Genomic DNA, 24,664 nt, shown 5'->3' on the forward strand with positions numbered 1-24,664 from the left:
ACTTAATAAATATACCTTTTTGCTATTTTATTATCATTTGCTGGATGCGACTTCATGATTTTCTTAAGCACACAATGCTAGTTATCTTGATTTAGACCATGCCCCTACTCGGATAGACCACACTCCTTAAGGAAATTTGCCACGCCCCTTTCAGAGCACCACCAGTTTTTTTTCCCCACTTAAAGCCCTGTTCTTACTGCCTATTTTGTAATTCTCTCCTGAGGAGCGCTGTCATTCTGTGCGCTCCCTTGAAATAAAATTATAGTCCTTCTATTTTTGTGACATTTCCCAGTTTCTTGCTTTAAAATTCTGGTCACACTACTTTTGTGACCGGGGCTGTACCTGGCTACCGTAGACTCCCGATGTTGCACTAATTGCTTTACCGTTGACTTCTGCTTAGAATGCTGGGGATGCCTGGACTGCTGCATTGTGATATATAGCAGCACAAATACACTTCCTGGACTACTCAAAATCTTACCTGCCAAAGAACGCGGCACTGCCTGGGAGATCAGGCTTTACTTGACTCGACTGCCTCCACACTGCACCTCTACTGATAGTCCCCATTAGTGTTGCATACCTACCTATGTAGCCCTTTGGCAGCAGAGGGCTGCGCCTCACTACAGTAACCTCATGAAAAGACACTGACTGCCTCACTGTTGATTGGGCTGGTACCTCTGCAGGGTGCTAGGCTACTCCTCATAAAGTAAAACACACAAGATGATGGACGGAATATTGCACAATGGCAAAACATTCACCCCCAGTCACAGATCTGGGTTGAATCCATCGTTATTTTGCTCACCAAGCCACCCCAGTTCAGACATGGCTATATGCAAATAAGTCTTGACCCACGTCTGGGCATAACCTTCCCACATAGGGTGAACAGCAAAACACACAAGATGATGGACGGAATGTTGCACAATGGCAAAACATTCACCCTCAGTCACAGATCCGGCTTGAATCCATCGTTATTTTGCTCACCAAGCGACCCCAGTTCAGACATGGCCATATGCAAATCAGTCTTAACCCTGTGCTTCACGGGAACAGTCCAGCCCGAACTGCCAAGCCATGTCTTTCCTGGACCGGAATCAAGCATCCTAGGACCGGTTTCTGGCTATCAGCCATCTTCAGCCAGGATAGCTTGACTACAGTGGCTTAGTGAGCACGGGATCCACGTCTAGGCATACCCTTCCCACATAGGGTGAACAGCAAAACACACAAGATGATGGACGGAATGTTGCACAATGGCAAAACATTCACCCCCAGTCATAGATCTGGGTTGAATCCATCGTTATTTTGCTCACCAAGCCACCCCAGTTCAGACATGGCCATATGCAAATCAGTCTTGACCCTGTGCCTCATGGGAACAGTCCAGTCCGAACTGCCAAGCCATGTCTTTCCTGGACCGGAATCAAGCATCCTAGGACCGGTTTCTGGCTATCAGCCGTCTTCAGCCAGGATGCTCACATGAGGCACAGGGTCAAGGCTGATTTGCATATGGCCATGTCTGAACTGGGGATGTGTGGAGTGCAAAAAAACGATGGATTTAGGCCCAGATCTCTGTACTGGTGTGAATGTATGACATTGTTCTGCATTCTGTCCATCAACTGTTGTTTTTGCTCTCCTCATAAAGTGGCACACTCACTCTACTGGGCTACACAACTTAATATTCACCAGCTGCACCCCTATGCAACACGGCACAGACTGGACCACTTGATCTGACTGGCATGACACAGCACCACCATTTGCCATCCCTGCGTGAGTGGTATAATCCACTTGACTGGGCACTATCCTCTGGCTGCGCTGTGGTATAGCAGGTTGTGGTAAGCTTCATACACTTAAAACTGCTATACTACAGCACCCACATAGGTCATCACAAGCTGCTGTTGGATGCTCCAGGCTCCTCCTCACCCATACCTGTTGGGGGCGCGGGGGGGCACGATGCTAAGACACCCAGCAGTCCATTGTGCTACCTCTCGTCAGGACTCCTGCGACATGCCTATTCCATTGACCTCGTCTGACAGCACTTTTACACCTTGAGCACTAGCTAGCACTCCATGTTCCCAGATAAATACTACAACCAAGCCTAGACCGAGGATAAGAGACAGTCATCTACACTCTTGGTTGGTGCTACATCCCATGTGCTGCCTTGCTACTTACCAGTTCACCTCCATACCGGATCCTTAACCTTCCTGATTTATTGTGGAGATCACAAACAATGTGAACTGCTCTTCGAGTAACCCAGACCCACCTGGCACCAGAGATCACACTCAGACACAGATGAATATTGGACACAGACGCTGGACCAGATCCAGTGAATGGAATTGCCTCTGTTAAGGCTGAACTCCACGCTGGGTTTTGTTCAATCGATGCTTGCTTTGATGCTCTTACCAATCGACTCGATCATATGAGTGAAAGCCTGGCCTGGCAGGCCACTAGAATGGATGGTGCCGAAGAGTGTATCTCCAGACAAGAGAATGGAGCAAAGACTTAAGACTATAGCAGCTAAAACATCAAAACGTGCTCCTGCGGGAATATCGTTCAGAATAAGGGTATTGCAGAATCCAGAGATGGGGAGCTCAGCTGAATTCGAGCAGTTCCTTTAACCCCTTCGACGCTGATGACGAGCTGGGCTCGTCATGGCGTAGCCTCCTGGCACGCTGATGACGAGCTCAGCTCGTCACGTAACATGCGATTTACGAAAACTCAGCGCAGGAGCAGAATTCCGCTAGCGCGCATGGAGTTAAGGCCCTTTTGATCATCATCATTTTAGCTCAACCTTTGTGGTGGAGCCCAAGACCACCACCAGGTGCTCCCCCACACACAATCCGCTCTTACCTGCTTAACTTCAGAGACACTCCACTTCGACTGGGCCGTGAACAAGGCCCATTACAATACCAGGGCTCCACTAGCTCTCTCTTCCCTCATTTCACCATGGCGGTTCAGGAGGCACAGCGCAAACACCAGGATGTGAAGAACGACATCCGTAAATATGGGCTTCAAGCACACCATGTTGCATCCTGTTTGTCTGCGGGTTGAGGTTAACAGTTAACCTCGCTTCTTTGACACTTCAGCAGAGGAGCAGACTTTTGAATACGGCATAATATGAATAACTCTGCATCCCAAAGGAACATTCAGGAAGATTCCCCACCACCTGCCCCAGTTGCCATTACTACTGCACAACCACGCACGGATAAATCCATTTCTCCCCTGTCAACTAAGACAACTGTAGACTGATTTGCAGTGGGATACTCCTATGCTGCCCCTGTTATCATTGTTATTTGTTCAGGCACATTGCTCTAGATGTCATCATCTATTTCACCGTGACCTGTGTTAATGCTTCTTTCATGTTTTTTGCCAGGTATCATGCGTTACTAGGGCCCCATTGGCCGTGTGTTACCTCTCACCTGAGGTATATACTGTATTGCAGATGGAAGGGATGTTTGTTTTTTCCTTGATTGTTCTCTCGATTTGCAGGTTGTTTTATTGTCTAGTGTGTGTGTGTGGGGGCATTTTGATTTTGTACGATTATAGCATAACATAACGTGTATTTGTAAAGCGCACGTTCACCCTTAGGTATCTTTGAGCATAATGTTAGTTTTTTTTGTTGCCCTTCTTGTATGCATCGCATTTCAACCTATTACTGCACAACTATTCCCACCCTAAACTCTCTGATGACAACACAGCAGGAGAGGATGGCAGGACTCACCCTGCTAAGTTGGAACATCTGTGGCCTTAACAACCCATGTCAGGGAAAACTGGCTATTTTATATCTAACACATCATGGTGTCAAAATAGCTTTTTTCCAAGAAACACATCTCCTGCCACAGAGCTCACACATTTATATCCCCCTGGGGGACACAATTATTTTCTTTTAACAGTTCTTACTCAAGGGCGTTTGCATACTCAAAGATAAAAGTATGCCTTTTGCATACACAGCCAGTTTCATTGTCACCAGTGCCCGATATTTCATATGTCATGTGTCTTGGCTGACAAAACTGGTCCTGCTGATAAATGTCTGTGCTCTGACTGAAGTTCTACCAAGACCTTAACACATTGATGTATCAAGTTGAGGTAGATCTTATTTCAACTGGTGGGGGCGTCAACAGAGATCAGGGCCCCTCAGCAGACTCCACTAGTATGCATGCAAGCAGTAAGGTATGAGCTCAACAGGTCCTCTGTGACGCCACAGAAATGTACGTCCTCCTCTACACCTTGCGCCTAAGTCACCCCTCCATTCGGCAACCGATGAAATATGGACAAGGCTTGACTACAGGGTTCTTTTTGTGGACACTGCTCATTGGACAACTGATGTGGGGCATATGCCACATACACCGTCAAATCATTCTCCGGTGAGACTAGTGCTGCGTGTGTCATATGGAGGTGGTCTAGAAAGCACCTGGTGATTCCTGAGTAATGCCCTACATGATGCAGTCTTTTAGTCAGAACTGCATGACTACATCATTGCGCACTTCACTCTTAGTAGTGTCTAGGTCTTCATACAGGCTGCCCTAAGGGAGGCTCTTAAATCCTATATTCATGGGTTGTGCATCTCCAAACATGCAGGAGTGTTGCAGGACATACTCGCCGAACTGGCTTATATAGACATAGAGCTGCAAGACATCAACCATGAGGACTCCACTCCACAGAACTCTTCAGTTGCACTGACACTCAGTGCTACTTTCATGACCCGGCAAACAAACAGAGAGACAGCCTATCTGGGGAAATGCACCACTTCAGACCTTACAGAGAAGGGTAACACTCCGGCCGTAACCTGGTGAGCTTGTTCATCCAAATAATCTCAGTGGGTACATCACTAAGCCACAATCTGCCAAGGGCACGCAGATTTCAGATAATGCAGGCTTAATGACTGAACTTCTACACTATCATGAACAAATATACTTTTCCCACACCTCAGGAGACTCGCCCACTATTGCAGCCTACCTCACTAAGATCAAGATTGTATGGATCACCGATGACCAATGACTGTTTTTAAGTAAACCAGTCACCTGTGAAGAAATTGTACAAGCCATTGATGATCTCAATGGGTTCGAGGCCTCTGGCTTGACAGTCTCACTGGTGCATTCCAAAAAGCGTACAAGTACCACACCTACTTCTTGCCCTCATTGCAAGAGGCTGTTGTCACATTCTTAGGGAAGCCGGTAAAAGATTCTGACTGATGTACCGACTGGAACAAATACTATCACCCATTCAGACGGGCTTCGCCACCCACACAGCCACCTCACTAAACCTGCAGATTATTTTTGCAGTGTTAAATAGGATCTCCCCCGAGATCCCTGCAGTGGTAGCCCTTTTAGACGACAAAAAGGCATTCGATTCATTGGAAGGGTACTTTTTGGAAGCAAGAATGTACAAACTGAGCCTCCCTCACTACTACATGTCCCTGATAATGCTCCTTGCTGAGACGCTCTCTTGTGAGTGAATGGCATTCTTACTGACCCTTTCCCAGTAGCCGGGTGGACCAGACAGGGATGCCCTCGATCCTTTATATTTTTCCATGGACCCCATAGTTTGCCACAGAAACATATGCATCATAGCATGTAATTCACTCCTGGTCCCCTGTTGATGCCTGTGTATGCGGACAACATACTTTTATTTGTTAGTCGCCCCTCTGGCAATCTCACCCCCTTTAATCTATACAATCTTTTGGTTTAGGGGCCTTTCTAGCCTTCACATATTAGACTGGGCTAAGTCTGAGCTCGTCCCCTCACTGACTGCACGCAAAATGTAACCTTAGACTATCCCCTGCCTTGGAATGCTGAAACCAGCAAATACCTGGGTATTCATCTACATAGGTGTAGTGTAGTTCCTATATTCCCAATAGGCTCTGCGCATTGGAATAAAATATCCTATAGATCTGACGTGGGACTTATGCCGACTAGGTCTCTATCAAATATATTAGACTTAATTGTGAGTGCCAGCTAGGTCAGAGGTCACTAGAAACTTTCTCGAAAAAACAAGAAGGGCTTAGTTTCTGATAACCGCATAAACATGACAACTTTGTTTCCTAAAAATAAGAAGTATCTCTAGAGTTGCGGAAACAATAGATATTTCACCTAGTCAATCGTGCATGCTTCGTTTCATCAGAGGTGCAGAGAAATAGAGAGACAGGCGTTTTCAATAAAAGGATTTATTGAACAGTCTTCTTTCTCTTGCAAGTAAAGTGAACTGCTACAATCGTTATGCAGGTTGCAAAGTATACTGCGTACAGCAAGAAGAGTATTATAATATAAAACTGCAAAATCATGGTATGGTTTCTAAGCCATAAAATACATACATAAATAACAAAGACTAAAAGTACTCAACTACATCGAAATACTAGACTTAATTGTGTGTGCCAGCTAGCTCAGAGGTCACTAGAAACTTTCTCAAATTCACAAGAAGGGATTAGTCTCTGACAACCGCATAAACATGACAACTTTGTTTTCCCAAGATAAAACGCATCTTCAGAGTCGTGGAAACAATAGATAGATATTTCACTCAGTCAATCAATCGTGCATGCTTCGATTCACTAGAGGTGCAGAGAAAGTAGAAAGACGGGCATTTTCAAAAAAAGGTTTTATTGAACAGTCTTCTTTCTTAAGCATAAGAAATTAACTGCTACAATTGTAGCACAGTTTGTAAAATATAATGCGTACAGTATAAATAGTAGAATAAAATATTACTGTAAGAGCATTGTATTTTTCCTAAACCATATAGAAATACATACATAAATAACAGAGGCTAAAAGTACTCAACAGGTGCTTCTAAAATACGCCTACCCCGGTGTACCTAACCAAGCTTAGTACAAGGGAGGAAGTAAGTGAGGTGTAGCATAAATGTAGTATTCTTTTGCCAAGAATATGCTCAAGATTTCTCTAAGGGTCTAATTAGCTCCATCCCTTAGTTTAGAATGGAGAAGGCTGGTCTCGGGACTCGATTTCCCAACAACCCGGAAGGGAACCTTGGGAAGACTGGAGCTGGATTTCTCGGCAGGAGAAAAGACAGCGTCTCTCTCAGTGCGTCTGCTGGAGAGTCGGCTCCCTTCGGCACTTGCTGTAGCAGGGCGCGTTGGGCAAGTAGATAATCGAACTGCTCCAAACCACCGTGTGTTTGTTTGGGCGAGTGTGGGCATATTTATACCTTGAAGGTGCCTACTTTGACGTACAGTTGGACATAATAACGTCATCAAAGAGTCTCAGTTCTTTGAAAACTCCATGAGTTCTTGGACAGATCAATATTCAAGCAAGGGGAAGTCCCCGGCTGCTGAAGCTGAGTATTCCAATAAATCGTTGTGGATTTTCGGAACTAGCGGAAGTAGCCCTGCAGTATTTGGACTGTATGAGCTATGCCTAAATATGGTTATGATTGCTATGCCTATATAAGGATATGGTGTTCTATACCTATGTAAGGGCATGAATCAGGAAACTTACAATAGGGTCCTAAAATGATACATAATACCCACTCCACATTATCATGTTCATCTAAAGTTCAAGCACTAAAACATATAATCTAGAGCATGTGTTTACAACCCCCAAAAATCATATAAAATACATTTGAAATGGTTGTACATGAAAAATTGAGCATTTTGTACAGTACACATTTAAGGAAAATGACTTCATTTCATTGTAAGCATATGATATGATATTAGCAATGCTAACTAAATGAATCAAGAAAATTACATTTATAAAATGGCTCTTAGTTACAGAAGAAAAAGGTCGAGACCATCCCATAGCAGAATATACAAACTGTTTTTTTTTTAGAATTAGGCTAATATTGTTTCTAGGAAGTGTTCAAGGAATTCTTATTCTCTAAGAATAATTCTACTTTAAGCAGATTACTTTTTGTGCCAAAGTTCCTTTTGTTTTTCTGGAAAAAGTCAAATAAATCTGTTGAAAAAATAGAGTTCTAAACTTGGTAGCTTTTGTTCTGAAAAAAGTGAAGGTCGAATTTTAGAGTTCAAAAGAACGCTGTGTGCTAATTTCAAAAGTTATTCTCGGTGTAAGGAGATAACATTAAGTCATCAAGGCAGGCAAAGAAATCATCTACCACAGTAGATGAAAGTTCGACTACTTCATTAAGAAGGTCAATTGTGCAAAGATGCGAAGCATCTCCGTCAGCGTCAGCTGCGTTAGCAATGTTCATAGCAGATGGTACCTGTGTGCCTGCTGGTCTGCGTATCTCACCTCCATTTGGATTTGACGGTGAGATCTCAATGAATGCCGTCATCAGGATTGGTAGCCGCTGGAGACAACACAACACGTGAGCCATTACCGGACCCAGTAATGCGTCAGCATCCGTTAGCATAACCGATGAAAGTGTTAGACAGACATATAACATGCATTCCTCTCCACAAGGCAGGCATCGTAGAACAGGTAAGATGCAATCTTGCCTAATTGGTTTGAATGACAGGACCATGTGCTATTCAGATCTCTCAAACGAGCCAAGCCAAGGATCTGTGTTATTCTCTCACGATTCCTCATGTCTTGGAGCGCATTTTCCATGCTGGCTTTGATATCGCTGGTGGCCGGATTTGCCATAACGGAGCAGGAGGAATAAAAATAAGATCCCAGCTACGAGTCCCAAAATTAGAGGCAGGCCGCTGAACACAGAGTGGACGAAGTTAGGAAAAATGCCCAGGACTGCTTCAAAGGGTGCTAACTGTCCCGAAAAAATCGTCTTAAATACATGTGCAATACCGCTGGTATCAGACATGTTAAAGATACGACCTAACATTTCTACGAAATGTATTGGGCAGAGTGTTGATAATAATGCATGTATCTCTGCAGAGGACCTTGCAACTTGCAGATCGTATGTCTCTCTGGACGAGGTCAGTGGCACAGTTTTTTGCAAAATAATGGCTTTCAATCTGCTTAAAGTATCAATTCGTATAGAAGAGATGTTCAGTGAAGGCCACAGTGGCGACTCCCCATCTGTCTTGGTTTTAGGAAACAATACTTGCATACAGCAAGTGACCCTGGCTGACACAGTAATGAGATAGCTTATTCCTGGCATCATTCCACACAGCTGTGATCTTTTAACATAACGTAGCTACCATTGGAAAGCTGCCTGAAAAATGGATCTATCACCGCTGGGGGCAAACCCTGCAGATGGCAAGAAAGGTTATTGGAAGAACCTTTGCAGGCTCTGTGTAAGTTAATACCATGACACAATAGTGTACCGCTTAGTGAGTTTTCACAATTTTTGCCACTAAGAAATACTTCCTTTCCCCCACCAACATTTGTGTGTGTATGGTAAATCCCAGGTCGACTTGTATTCTTTACCCAACCTTTCATACAGGCCTGCTGGTATATGTTTTAAGCAATACTGAAACTGGAAAGTCATCACTGTTATCTTGATGGTGCCATGTATTATCCATTCAACTGATGGTTTCTCAGAAACGGTCAATGGTAATCTCTCCAGTTTTTCAATGCTCAGCACCGTATAGTCTGCCCCCCTCTGTGCCAACAAGATTTGTTTATCTGTAAGGTTAAATACAGTAAACAGTGACGTATTGTTGATTAGGCGCCAAGGCACATACGGCCAGATTCATCAAGCCGAAAACGTCTCGCAAAGGGCCAGATTCTGAGAATCTGGCCCTTTGCGAGCGCTATTTTTGCATTTGGGATTCATCATCCCAAATGCAAAAATCGCATTTTTAGAAATAGCATATTTGCGAATAATTGCATTTAAGGAATCTCAATTAGAGATTCCTTAAATGCAATTCCAGAAGCATTTAAAAATTGCTAAATCGCTATTTTTGGCCGCTATTTACCGCGAAGTCTGACTTTGTGGTAAATAGCGAAAACTTAGAAAAATGCACTTTAGTGCATTTTTCTAAGTTGTATGTTACACACACACACATGTCCTTTGGACATGTGTGTGCGCAACATCAGTCTAAAATTACATTTCAGGTGTGCTACAGGGTGTCCTTTGGACACCCCTGGCACCCTTGAAATCGCATCCTTATTTGCGATTAGCAAATTGCTAATCGCAAATAAGGAATGACTCCCCATTCATTCCTATGGGCCTTTAGGCCTTTAGGCCCATAGGAATGAATGGGGAGTCATTCCTTATTTGCGATTAGCAATTTGCTAATCGCAAATAAGGAAGCTGTAGGAATCGCAATTGTTTTAGCGATTTCTACATGAATCCCGTTTTGCAAGTCCTTACTAGCGATTCCTTAATAATCGCTATTAAGGACTCGCAAAACGGGACAATGATGAATCTAGCTGTAAGCCAGAATGAAGGTTTTGCAACATCCAGCCTAATAGCATTATAGAACTTAATTGAGACTGGCCATGTTGTAGCATTAGCAAGTCCTGTTCAATTATGTCTATGGCAGATGATACAATGCTGTCCAAAGAATAAATTCTGGACGACAGAGTTGTTAACCCATTGTCAACTACAGAGAGTGATTTCTCTAAATGAATACGATCAATTTCTCTTATTCTTTCAGCTGTTTCCATTTGCGAGACTTTCCAGGCTTCATTTTAAGCAGTGTATATACCGGCGAATATGAAACGTTTATGATGTGGATTACGAGGTCCCATTAAGAATTCTCGTAAATCAACGCCATCTTTAAGCAAAGATAAGTGTTGTCTTATTTCTGGAAGTGTGGATTATTGTAGCCATTCAAGCCACAGTTTTCCTACACTGTAAGTTGGTATTATCCCTGGATGTTGTCTTTGGATATATATTGGATGTGGCCGAGTTACTGTGAACCCTTATGTCTTGTTCAGGAATCTATCCTGACAGTTATTAGTGTCTGTGGGCCAGATTAACCATTTTTTTCCATTCAGGATGTGTTCTGTTCTGTTGTAAAATATAATTTACGTCTACCTCCTCATCTGAAGTTACATTTCTATCAGGTGTGGGCTTAGGTATGGACGGTTTGTTTAAATGTTTTATCTTAGCAATGCCAAGACAAGATGTCTGTTGAACAGTGTCATTTAGGAACATCATTTGTTCTGGGATGATGCAGGCTCTGAACAATGCTTCTAAACCTTGTACCAGCCAGTCATTTGTGCCCCAAACAGTTTTTGTCTCAATGTTGTCTTTCCAAAAGTCAAAGCCTAAGGTGGACAATTGAGCATAAAAGGCATCAGAATAAATGTGTTTAGTATTTGTCAATATACTTTTCATGCCTGTCTTATTCACATTTTTAAAGTAAAAACTTTCTGGGTTTGTAACATTAAAACCTGTGAAATATGGAAATTTGTAAGTTGGAAAGTGACAGCCTTCTCGCAAACTTTCGCCAAACTTGGTAGCAGCGTAATAGGGCGATAGTTCTCAGGCGCAGAAGGGTCCAAAGATGGCTTCTTAAGCAGCAGAAGGATCCGGGCATGTTTCCAGGACGAGGGCACAGAGGCAGTCCAGAGTGATTTATTAATCAGGAGGTTCACCTCCGTATTAATGGTGTCAGCCAGGTCAGAGAGAAGCCTAGCGGCACAGGGATCGTTGGGTGAGCCGAACTTAAGGGCCATCAGAATTTTGTGGGAGCTAGCAGAGTCAACTAGCCCAAAATCTGAAAAGGTAGAAAGTGGCTCAACCCTACTGATAGGTGGAAAATACACCACCCCCTGGAGCTAGGGGAGATGGAAAGCGAAGCTTGGATACTAGATATTTTATCCTTGAAGAAGGCCACCAGGAAATTGCACCAGGTCTCTGAGACGGGAGTGGTAGCCACCTGAGCGCTACGAGCCAGGAAGCTTTGAACAATGGAGAAGATCTCCTTTGAGTTGTTGTTGGCACGCCTAATACGAGTGGCATAATAGTGTCCCTTGGCTTCTCCAAGAGCTGTATAGTAAAGCCTTTGTTTTGCCCTGAGATCCATCTTGTCAGCAGAGCAGTAACCCTGGGCACGCCAGGTTCTCACGGCTATTTTGCACTCGTGTTTCAGAGTCCTAAGCCTAGGAGAGAACCAGGGCTTGGAGGGGGAATCTCTCCTCAGCTTGGACTGATACGGGGCAGGCAGCGATGCTACCGAACCTGTGATCCAATTAGCAAACTGGGCTACGTTGTCCTCAAGCTCCCCAAGAAGGGAGGGACGAGATGCACTCAGTGAAACCCTGAGAGCCCCTAAGTCCTGTCTCCTAAAGGCTGTGGGGCGATGGCAGCGAGCAAGGCGAGGGGAGTTCAGCAAGTCCCAAGAAAAAAAGATGGGGAAGTGGTCGGACCAAGCAACCGGTCTTGGTCTCTTCACCAATATAGGGAAGTTAACCCCTATAATATCTAAGGTGTGCCCTCCAAGATGGGTGGGAAACAGGACTTTTTGAGAGAGATTCGCCAGATAGAAAGCATCAAGCAGGGTAGAGGAATCCAATGCCTCAGCTTTGTCAAGATGGATATTAACATCGACAAGAAAGATGTACCTGGAGAAGCACAAAACGCGCTCTGCCAGGGCATCACCACAAGAGTCCAAAAAGCTCTTGGGCGATCCGGGCGGTCGGTAGACCAAGGAGGCCCAAGCGAGAAATGGGCGGAGAATTGAATGCTGAAATTGAGAACCTCACAGTCACCCAAAAGGGAGGAGGACTCGCTGAGCAAGATCCAGCTGTCCCTGAGCCAAATGGCGAGGCCACCACCCCTGCCTGGCTGGCGATCAAGCTGATGTACTTTGAAACCAGCAGAAGTGGCCAGAGCAGCTATCGGATTGGAGTAGGCATCCAACCACGTTTCCGTAACAAACAGCATGTCCAGATCATTATCAATGATGAGGCCGGAGACATCAACAAGGTGCCTCCACAATGACGAGCATTGATAAGGCAGGCGCTGATGGTTCCCTCCCTAGAATTATTCACAGAGAAAACCGTAGTCTGAGGTTCAGACGCGAATTGGAAGGCACACTCGGCACAGGCAAAATCATTGGAAGGTCCACAGGACCACACTCTGTGGGAAGGACAAGCCGGGGGTTTGAGGGGATTTAGACCCTCATTAGTAATGTGGATAGAGCTTTTGCCTTGGCTGCCCGTGGCACGCCGAGCAAAGTGACTTGCCCTGAGTGCTGACTTAGCGCGGATGGGCGCAGGCGGGCTTGCCTTAGACCATCGGCGCGTCCGCTGCGCTTCCGGGTCGGCATCGACTCAAGAGGTGTGGCTGAAGCTGGCGGGCAGCGTGAAACATCTAGGACGCTGACCGCTCGTAACGCGGGTCTCGTCCAAGATGGCCGCTGTCACGGAAAACCCCCAGGAGAGCAGCCCCAGAGAGGTACACTCCAGAAAGTATCGATTTTTTTTTTTAATTTCGAACAAGGTGACATGAAGCACCAAATAATAACAGAACAATTGCCAAGTAAAAGTAAACGAAGTGCAGGCTGTGAAAATCCCCAAGAACCCTCTAACCACCCCCTAAATTCCCTCTAAAGAAAGTCACAGCAATGCAGAGTTTAAAAACAATGAAACGAACAGACTAACTTCAGGAAGCATGACAGAGGAGGTGACCGGACAAAATTATTTACACTAGACAGAGTGCACAGGCTTCACTGACTTTTGGCCTTCTTAGGGAGCGCCACCATGACCAGTGGGGGCTAGACTTTAAGGACCTGGACATAATCTTGTGGAAAGCGAGATATGCACGTCTGCTCTTGATTGAGAATCAAAAGGTGTCCATATTTCCAGACTATATTACAGCTATGCAAAGGCAAAGGATGACTTTCCCAGCTGTGAAATGAGCATCACATGAAAATGGCATTCAAGACACTTAACGATACTTGGCAAAATTGAAAATAATTCTAGATGGCATAACCACATTTTTCATGGAAGGGTCAGAAGATCTGGACTGGTTGGAGGCCTACAAAGCTGATAATGAAGCAAAGTATACATGTAAGCCCAAGCAAAAATGAGCACAAAGGTAATGTTGAAAATGAACTAAGCCCCCCCATCAAGGTACATAAAGCCAAAATCTGGGAAGATGCCATTGTGGCGGCAATGGTGATCAGAGACAGAAGCACAACAGGAGACAAGTCGTCCCTGGAGGCATCAGGAGGTGACTCAAGATACGAACAAGACTTCCTCGAAGACTGTGCGCCTCCCGATCTCACACAGCCTACTACAGACAATCTATAGCAGACCCAATTTACTCTGTAAGCTTTGAGGACATTTCAATAACATGAGAGAATGATCCAAGGGGTTCATTATGAGGGAGCCACAGTAATTTCATGACCACACAGAGTTGGGGGCCTACCGCTGAAAAGGCTAATGGAGGAGCCACAAGGCAAGATGTAATGAATGCTGGGCTGGGCCAGGTCAAGAGGATCACACAAATGTGAAGTCTACATCCCTCTTCTCTGCAACTAGTGTAGCTTTAGAGAAATATTTGTCATGGATGGGTGGAAGTTGCAGATGGTCCTGGGGATTTGGGGGTTGTGGGAAGTTTATCAAATTTGTAGAACCACAATCTACTGGTCAAACAAAATTGTGTGACTACCCCAGGCAGTCTAGGGGCAAATACACACTCAGCCTCTAGGAACACTACTGGGAACTGCCTGAAGGACTGTGGGGGACAGAGAAACAATTCACAATAAGCCTAACTACACATTTGTGGTAAGGAATGTATAGGTTTGGGGTCTGCTATTTAACAATAAAAGGTCCAGGCATATTTGAGGAGACAGGAAGCCCAAATAATATTTTTCCATAAGACACTTGACAGCACATCAAGTTATAAAACTTTGGAGACGATGAAGAAGACAGATATATGCCAGCAGTTACTCTTCATATGCAAGAGAGGCACTGATATGGATTAAGCCAGAGGTACCATTCCAGGCCGATAATATAGTTAACATAGATAGATACCCAGAGGGCAGATACGTGCTGGTATCCTCCAAATTGGATGGAAGAAAAGAGCACTTCGGTTATGTGTACAACCCCAATATAGACCAACCGACCAATTTTGACCTGACATGAAACCGAATCCCTCTATTTTACAAGGAGTAGACATTAATTGCATGTTGAGCTTTGCCAAAGACCACTTATATTCGCCGTTGCCGACGACTCAGTTGACAAGAATGGTGCAAGCATTTGCAAAAAGGATTTTATGATTGAAACTTAGAGCTGTATGGTGGATAAGTAATGCACAGACACAGGAATATTCCTTTTATTCAGCACCACATGACTTACGTGTATGAATGGACAGGGTTTAAGTATCAATACCCTTGGCTCCAATGGTTACCTAAGTGGAGTACTTTGGCAAGACAGTCTCAGATCACAACTCCTTGTGCATGTGCAGTCGGGTATGTCCCACCTTCCGGTGCCTACATGGCGCTAACAGGCTGCAATGTTGCAAGTTGTTGCATTTAGAGAGGAACTATGGCAAGCTATAAATGATTATTTTGAAGAAAATTAAGGTGCAGCCTCTTCCACTGGGGTGGAGTGGGAATCATTTAAGGTGGTGGTTAGGGGATAGTGCATAAAGGTGGTAGTAGGGGTTCATGAAATACTAGACCGATAACGGATTGTCTACACTATAGCCTACAAAAACTAGCGTGAGAAGTAGTCTCACACCGTGAAAGTAAGGCACTGTTGGGCACTGAGAGGAATAAACAAGTGACCCACGTGGAACAGCTCAGATGCCTGAATTTCAAAACGTACCTAACAGTGCAACACAAGGAGGCTCACCAGTTCCAAAACTTGGGGAGAACCCATCATGCAGATAACAGACAAACATGGCAGTACGAAGACCTCCCATTATGACAGAGTGTTTTATGAATATTATTTGACCTTCTATGGGAATGAACAGTAGTAACAGACATGTAAATTGCAGACTTATTGGTCCGCTGTAGATTGACACAAGTGACAGCTGAACAAAGGGACAGGTTATGTGAGCCAATCATGGAAATGGACATTAAAAATGAAATAGAAGATTTGGTGACAGGTTGGACACCAAGTCTGGATGGAATACAAGACAAAGTTTACAAAACCTATGCTGACGTCCTGGCACCACCAAAAATATCCAAAGACTTTTTCATATTTTGAGAGAAACCCCGGAAGAGTGAAAGATACCAATGGCCTTCAATAGACTTGGAAAATGGTGTTCAATATGCTGAGCTGGCAATACCTAGAGTCAGTTCTCCAGGGCAAAAAACAGGCTGCCCATTAGCACTCATGCTTTTCGCACTAGTAGAGGAACCATTTGCTGCATTGGTTAGAAAGGCCACATGGCGGTGAATATAACTGGTAGATGGCACTCATTCCACCTTCCGCTATGTGGATGACATGATATAATACTTTCAAGATGGACAGAAAGATCTGAATAAGTCAACACCCTTACTGGAAGACAGCATTGAACTAGCAATCAAGGACATTGGCTAGTGCAATTACACTTTGATACCTAGGAATACAAGTGTACCATACTGATGACCATCTGAGAGAAGGTAACCTACACTCTGCGATGAACCATACAAGGAAGCATAGAGTTTTGGAAGATCCCACCCCTATCCTTGACTTGATGAGTGGCACTGAGAAAAATTATCATACTCCCCGGATTATTACATTATTCTGTATACTTGCTGATCTGGGTGAGGCTGGACTGGTTCCTAGATCTGGATAGGCTGCTCCAATACTTTGTATGGGGAACAGAGAGACATAGGGTAGGCCTGGAAAATATTGAAGTCACTAACAGATGGAGACTGGGTATCCCGGACTTCAAAGCCCATTATCTAGTTGCCCAGCTACAATGGATAGCTAAATGGATTAGGGTAGGAACTTGACAGACCTAGTGGCCATGTGGAATGGAACACTGGCCCCGGACCTTCTGCTGCTCAGCGGCATTAGGAGAGGGCAGAAACTACTTCAGATAGGAGCCATAGCATTCAAATGCTGGTGGATAAGTAGTCATAGAACCAGAGAGGTGAAACTGTACGCACCTATAAAACCACTTAAAGACCTATTACTGACAGGGCCTGAAGACCCAGTGTACATACCACAAAGACAGGAATGGCTGGATGAATTCACCATAGGAGAGTGTTACAAAAATGGGAAATTTCTTGCTAGTACGGTAATGGCATACAAGCTAGAGCTCCCAGCTACCAATTTTCTCCTTTATGGTAAACTTGAAGAAATAGTAGTAGAAATGTGGGGCCGTATGGAGCCAACATGATCCACTACTGTAGTGTAGTTCCTATATTCTCAATAGGCTCTGCGCAATGGAATAATATATCCTATAGATTAGACGAAGGACTGAGGTCAACTAGGTCTCTATCGAAAATACAAAACTTAATTTTGTGTGTGCCAGCTAACTCAGAGGTCACTAGAAACTTTCTCGAATACACAAGAACGGATTAGTCCCTGACAAGCGCATAAACATGACAACTTTGTTTCTCAAGAATAAGAATATATCTCTCAGAGTCGCGGAAACAATAGATAAGTATTCAACTCAGTCAATCGTGCATGCTTTGTTTCAACAGATTTGCAGAGAAATAGAGACAGGCGTTTTCAATAAAATGGGTTTTTTGAACAGTCTTCTTTCTCATGCAAGAGAAGTGAACTGCTACAGTTGTTATGCAGTCTGCAAAGTATAATGCATACAGCGAGAATAGTATTATAAAATAATACTGTAAGAGCATTGTATGGTTTCTAAGCCATATAAAAAGACATACGTAAATAACATTGACTAAAATACTCAACTGGTGCTTCTAAAATACACCTACCCCAATGTACCTAACCTAAGTCTAGTACGAGGGCAGAAGTAAGAATTGTTTAGCATAGGTTCAGTTGTTTTTGCCAATAATCTACCAAAGGTTTCTCTAGGTTCTAATCAGCTCCATACCTTGGTCAGAATGAAGGAGGTCTGGTATCTCTGTCTCGGGACTCGATCTCCCAACACCCCGCAAGGGGAGCCGGAAACACTGGAGCTGGATTCTCGGCAGTAGAAAGGCAGACTCTTGATCAGTGCATCAGCTGGGGAGTCGGCTTCCTTCGGCACTTGCTGTAGCGAGCAGCATAGAGCAAGTAGATAGTCGAACTGCTCCGAACCACCATATCTTGCTAGAACAAGTGAAGGTATATTTATACCTTGAAGGTGTTTAGGAATGCCGTAGTTTGACGTAAAGTCGGGAATATGAACGCCATGAAAGAACCCCTAGGGAATAGTTGTTCTTTGTAAAGTAACTGAGTTCTTGGACAAATCCATATTCAAGCAAGGGGAAGTTGCCTAACTGCTTAAGCTGGTTTTCCAAGAAATCGTTGCAACGTTTGGTACGGGTGGAAGTAGTCATGCATGTATTTGGGTAGCATGGGCTATGCCTAAATAAGGGCTGGATTTCTATGCCTATATAAGGGCAGCATGAATTGTAACTATATAAGGGCATGGATCATGAAAATTCACTCTGAGCTTAAAATGCCACTCAACACTACAACTCCTCTTCGCAATGGGTAATGTGAGCAGTCTTGGGTTATGTAATACTGCAACACACGTTTAAAAAACCCAGGCACCCCCTGCGAGCCAAGTGGGAAGCAAGTATGCATTAAGAACTCAAAGATAAGTAATGAGGCAGGGCTCTGGGAAATACAAGGAAGTCATCAGGGAATGCAATGCTCCAATATATACAGTTTAATTATTTGCATATGACATATTTAACACCCAAAAGATTCACCGAAATAGCCACTGGGACGATACACAGCTGCCCCAGATATGTTCTCACAGAAGCTAAGTTTATGCACATGGTTTGGGGGTGTGAGACAATAGATGAATTATGGAATGAGGCTGCTGAACACTTAGGCAAGGTGCTGGGAAGGGCAATACACTGCAACCCTGAGGTTTGTTTACTGGGGCTTACATACTCAGAGATAACAGGGAGAGCCAGCCTCAGATTTTTAACACAGGCAATAACACTAGTGAAGAGGTGTATAGCTATGCACTGGAAAGCAGGTTAGCTGCCACATATTGTGAGATGGAGGAGAGGCATTTCGCAATGAGCACAGAGTAAATATATAGCATTAAAGCAAGAAGAACATAGTGGCTGTAGGAAGTAGCCAATCACAGATGAATGAAGACTCACACTAGGGGTCTCTGAAAACCCTGAAATAAACCCATCCAATGAGGTTAAGGCCCTACCACCAAAACTATGGACACTCACCCCCCTAGACCACATGCCTGTACACCAGTGGACAATATCTAATGTGAAGAACGACAGCATCAGAAATTGTGGAGCTAAGTTGTTCTCTAAAAAATAATTATGTTTATTATTAACTATTGCGGAAGGATCTGCAGCAAGTGCTAATCCAATTGCCTATTGAAAGATGTGATGTACCCAAGTTGAGAAAGAGTAGAATGATTGCAATTGGAATCCCAATGTTGATAATCACTATTCATTGTTTACCTTGTATGGTTATTTACATGTACCGAAAAGAAAAGCAATCAACAGATCTTTAAAAAAAACGGAAGGTTTGTGATCCAGACCCCCTTAGAAGACAAATGGACACATGAGATTCCACATAGAGAAATCAATGCCTTCATGTTTACCAGAGCTTTCATCAGGGCTTACCATGTTGAGCCAGAAACTCCACAGAGATACATGATGGAGTCCAGTAGATCTTCTTTGCCAAGTTCAGATAGTGTTCCCATGAGCGCAATCATTGCACGTAGTGCTCCACCAGATCCCAATAGAGCTACACAAGGAACCGTCTCCTGTAAATAATAAGCTGAGTGATTATCATGGAGACCATATTCTTATTGTAATTTGCCTTTCCAAATGATGAGGATGATGGCAGTGCAAATTTCTTATTGCAACAGAACCACTCATGTAAGATGTGCTCTCGCTTCACCTCATATTCCCCAGAGACAAAGTTTAAAATTCACATGACTCACTGAAAGGGTGTGGTTTGTTTAGCACCCCAAATGTGACCATGCTCATTTTGAGATTGACAGGCATGAATTAAACAGACATCATTAAAAGGCTGAGGACAAAAGTTTCAATGGCCAGGAGTTTGAATTCCCACTCACTCTGGTTAGTTGCTGGTGGGTTTTGCCCATGGCTACACACTTTCAGGGAGCCTGCACTGAAAAAAAAGGATAACACAAGGACCTGGATTAGGCAGTTAAATGTAAAACCACCACTAGAGCGTGATCTCAAACTGTACCCAACTGATTACGTTGGGCAGCTTTTATACTCAGAGCCTTGGGTCAGAATCTGTAAAACTGGATCGCTGGTATCATGTGCCATGTTCAGCTGGGACCAAGGCCCTACTCAAATCACTGGATCCTAGTTGCCTTGCTGCAGCTTGTCGACTTCAGCCTTGGGCTCCTTGCACAGGACAGCAAGTAGTGATTCATAATTCATGCATACAGGAAATTGAGTATCTTAGATATCTCATTTGTAATGGCCATAAGCAGTGTCCAGCCAGCTCTGGTTGACGGATGTATACCTTAAGTGGAACATTTGAGAACAAGTAGATATGATTTGGTTTAGAGAGAATACTCATGAGATATTAGGAAACATTGGGTATTTTACTGAAATAACCAAACTGTGGTGGCAGCCATGTGCTGCCACCAGCATCATCAACTAGCATCCTTTGTAATAAAGTCAGGAGCAATAAAGTGCAGTGAAAGACCATAGCTAGATTCCCAGATTTAGTCTACAACAGGGGCTTGGAATGACAGAAAAAGAATCAATGCCCTTGTGCAGCTTCACAGTGATACAGAGTAAAGGCCTGATAGATAGTCGCTTATTCAACTCTTATATTGGGGAGTCTTATTTTCCATCTATTTTCTGGGTGGAAGGCAGGCCTTTAAGAGCAATTCATTTTGTGTCCCTTGATGTGTAGCATAGGCCTTCACATGGACTTATTCATACCTTCACTGCCCTCTCTGTCAGAGAAGTCATAAGTGTGAAGGATGCTGCACACCAGGGCATTTTACACCTTTCCCACCTATTCCACCCTCACAAAAGAAGATTAGACAGGGTAGGTAACATTCTGTGGATCATAAAAGGTACCACATACCCAATAAGTTACACACTGAAAGAGAAGAAAAACACAGCCCAACCTCAGATCATGCTATCTAGATGTAAGAGGGGCATTAGTAGGACCAAAATAATTTCACTCATAAACACAATTGCCGGGTCAGCAAACCTAAAGTTACTTTGTGAGAAACAATGACTTCAGTTACCAGTCCTTCATCCTATGGACAAGCCCTATAGCATTGGGGAGGATGGGGTTCATTCACCTTGGTATCCCCTCTTCTTCCGGGATCTTTGGGCGTATTATTGCCTGTCCAGTTCCTAGACAGGACTAATGTTACATGCTTGCCATTTTATGACTGAGGAGAGTAATTAGGGAGGGGGCTTTAGATTCTGCAGATGTTGGTTCAATAGCCATAGTTCCAGGCGGAGAATTGCATAGAGTGGCTTTCTTTTAAAACCTCATTAGACATTGCTCAGTAACACAAGTCTGAAAATGTCACTTTTAAAAAATAAGCAAAATACCATCTACATTGATAACCAGGTAAATTAGACTTTGCAAATTTTGCATAGCAGAAGATCTGGGTTATCTTTTCTTTTGAATAGGTATTTTTGGATCCTCTGGGCTGTGTTTTGCCTTCTACAATGATATGATGCTCTCAGTCAGCCCAAATATGGCCACATGGTATTTTGAATAGGAAACTCATGCTACCCTCTACATTTTAAAAATATTTTAACCACTTGAACAATCTGAATCGTTTTTTGCATAAACCATTTAAGTTGACCAAACACCTATTTCGAAAACCTTCATGTGTCATGCTAATTTGTCAAATGGGGTCAACATTAGTTGCATTCAAATAAACACGTTTTCGATAGAGAAAGCAATTGTACCAGAACGACTGGTTCAATAAGATCACCTACAATATAGTAAATATTCATATATGCTTTTTCTTTTTTACCATCTCCTAGGTTTCCTTTTTGCATGATACTTCTCTTATCTCTAATTGATTTGTAGGAGGTAGTGTTTTCTAAAATATATGCGAATGTATTCTAATGTTCCCAATTGCTATCAAGTGTTCATAGAACATTATTTCATGATATATAGACTGTTACAGGTTTGGGGCACAAATGTATAGATACAAACAGAGGTAAATAGAAGTATCTAGCGTGTATTTTATGTGAATTACAGAAATGTAGTGGCATAAATAATGAATTTTACGAACTATACATTTTTTCTCACGGTCTAACATTTAGCCTAATCCTTAGATATGACTCTGATCTTAATCATAACTGAACCCTTCAGTCCTTACCCTCATCTCAAACCCTCAAAATAACCTAATCCCAGCACTACCATAAGTATCACTCTAACTCGCAGATATCTTAATATGTAACCATATCTCATACTTTTTCACCAGTCCACATTTAATTCAACATCACACCCTTTCTATGTTTCTTTTTGTCTGGTTGCTTTGAAGAAGAGATTCATAGGGCAATTACCGCATCACACTTAATGAAATGTCTTCCAAGACACTCCGCGATTAACTTCTTTCTCCCTTCCGTAGCAGCTTTCTCGCCTTCAGATAGTTCCTTTGACCAACGAATGGGGCCACTGATGGACACAAAGTGCAGAGGTAAACATCTCATATGGTACAACACGAACAAGAACTTTGAGAAGAAAAAAAAAACTTTAATTACCATGATCCAACCTTTGTAGATTCCTAGAAAAAGTACAAAAAATTATTAGCCTTGAATTTTCTCCTGTATCCCTGCATTTTCAATAGTTAGATTCACTCAGCACATATAAACTTCAGACCAAAACGATGTGGATTAAAAAACACAAGGCACCGGTGGAGGGAAATACAAATTGCAGTGAACCACATTTTTGTCAAATGAGCTATAAAATGATGTGGTTCATAGTCAGAGGACCGATGTCACCTAGGGCTGGATTACCTAATGGTTTAAAAAAGTATATCACAGAAGAGGCTTCTGTCCTCAAATCTGGAGGTCTCTGCATGTAAAAGCAGGTTTGTTTAGTTATTTGAAAAAAGGAAATACTATAGAAACGTTCACCTCTAGCACTCATTTGCTATATTGCCCATGCACACATGTCTTTCAGCCACCAGTCAAGCTTCAAAGGTATCGGCTTTTGCATTTCAATTTCAATGTGTCTCTTTGCGATTATGTCTTCACCTCTTTGTGGAGCTCACAACCAGAGGCAACCCTTATTTTTTGTAGTACTTCCGCCCAGAACGCACCCACTGGTGGACATGTCCATACCACATGAAGGAAGTCGGCCTCTGGTTGGTTCTCGGCATCTGGGGCACACATTGGAACGCTCTGGGTAAATCTTGCTGAGAATTTTCAGAGTGAGATAGACTTGATGGACATAATTATAATGTATTAATTTAAAGCGGGCATTGGAGCACCCTTGTTTTACCCCTTCATGAATCCTACCCCAGTCTTTGTCTGTTACGTATTCACCTGTCCCTTCTTTCCATCTTGCCTACACTGGGAGTGTTTTCCTTGGTAGATCCTCGGCGATCAGTTTGTAGAGGTGGGTTATCATATGCCGGTCCTTGCACCATATATAGCATCACCTCTAGAGTTCTTGTTACCGGTGGTTCCTCTGGAAATGTTGGCCACATCTCCTTGGTCACCTGCAATATTTTTGCATATTGTAGGTACTGTCCAGTACCTAGCTAAAAGGAGATCACCGCGTTTTCCCATGAGATAAACTGCCTGTTTTGGTATAAATCACCCATTGTCAGACAACCTCCCACTTTCTATTTTTGGATCCACATTGATTCCGTGATCTTAGCAAACCCTGGGTTTGCCCATAGAGGGGCTTCTGGTCCATATGGTGCATGCCTTACCATTTTCTGACAGTGTTTTCCCAGACCTCTGCGACCTGCCTAATAAGGTATGGTATTGCACTAGGAACTCCTCTACCCCTCATTAATAATTCCTTAAGAGAGCCTCCCCTGTAACACCCCCTCCAACAGTCTTTTTCCCAATTATGCTGGTCATCCAACCAGTGGATTGAATGCTGTAATTGTGCGGTCATACAGTAGTGTCCCATACATGGGACCTCCACCACCCCCCCTCATCTGCAAGGGCCTCTGTGGCATTGAAAAACGTACACACTTGCGTTTGGGACCCCACATCAGGTCCGTCATCAGGATATATAACTCTCTAAAGATGTTGTGCGGAATTTCATATAATGAATTTTGGAGTGCATATAAACATCTCGGTACAATGACCATTTCAGTGATTGCAACCTTTCACATCATAGATAAGGGAACATCCCTCCAAAAACGCACTGAGCCACAAATCCCTTCTAACACTCTGCCCAAATTGAGTTCCAAGAACCGCTCCGCCGGCTGTGCCAGTCTGATCCCCAAATACCTAGGGAAGTCCATGGTCCAGGGCAAGCCCATTTTAGGTAGTGTGTCCGCCGGCCGGCTCGCCGAACACCCCAGTGCCAGCAGTTTCGATTTCTTTGGGTTCACTCAGAGGTGCAACACCCTCCCGAACTCCTTCAGAATAGTTAGCAAAACCGGAATTGAGTTAGTAGGCTGACTACAATACACCAGAGTTTCGTCGGCATAAATTGAGACTACATGTCTAGTATTCCGTACTTTAATACCCCATTCTGTTAACCGATTCCTTAGCCCCCACACCAGGGGCTCCATAACCATAGCGAATATTCAAGGGGAGAGGGGACAACCCAGTCGTGTGCCCCTCTCCATTTGGAACGGCTTGGAAATTCTACCT

At 43.6% G+C, this 24,664-nt stretch overlaps 1 protein-coding gene across 2 annotated transcripts in view; it reads right to left on the reverse strand.

Annotated features, from left to right (window-relative positions):
* The window catches only part of LOC147712937 (cytosolic phospholipase A2 gamma-like), a 722,719-nt gene that overhangs the window by 591,458 nt on the left and 106,597 nt on the right, over window positions 1–24,664 (reverse strand). The window contains exons 3-5 of one of the 2 annotated variants that reach the window (XM_086923601.1): window positions 22,586–22,608; window positions 22,388–22,499; window positions 19,478–19,620 (exon numbers count right to left, since the gene is read on the reverse strand). In XM_086923601.1, the coding sequence (XP_086779727.1) occupies window positions 19,478–19,620; window positions 22,388–22,499; window positions 22,586–22,608 (278 nt within the window). The remainder of the gene's footprint in view (window positions 1–19,477; window positions 19,621–22,387; window positions 22,500–22,585; window positions 22,609–24,664) is intronic. The other variant, XM_086923600.1, reaches the window with a different exon arrangement.

Source organism: Lissotriton vulgaris, chromosome 5, assembly GCF_964263255.1.
Source record: "Lissotriton vulgaris chromosome 5, aLisVul1.2, whole genome shotgun sequence".
Lineage (NCBI taxonomy): Eukaryota > Metazoa > Chordata > Amphibia > Caudata > Salamandridae > Lissotriton > Lissotriton vulgaris.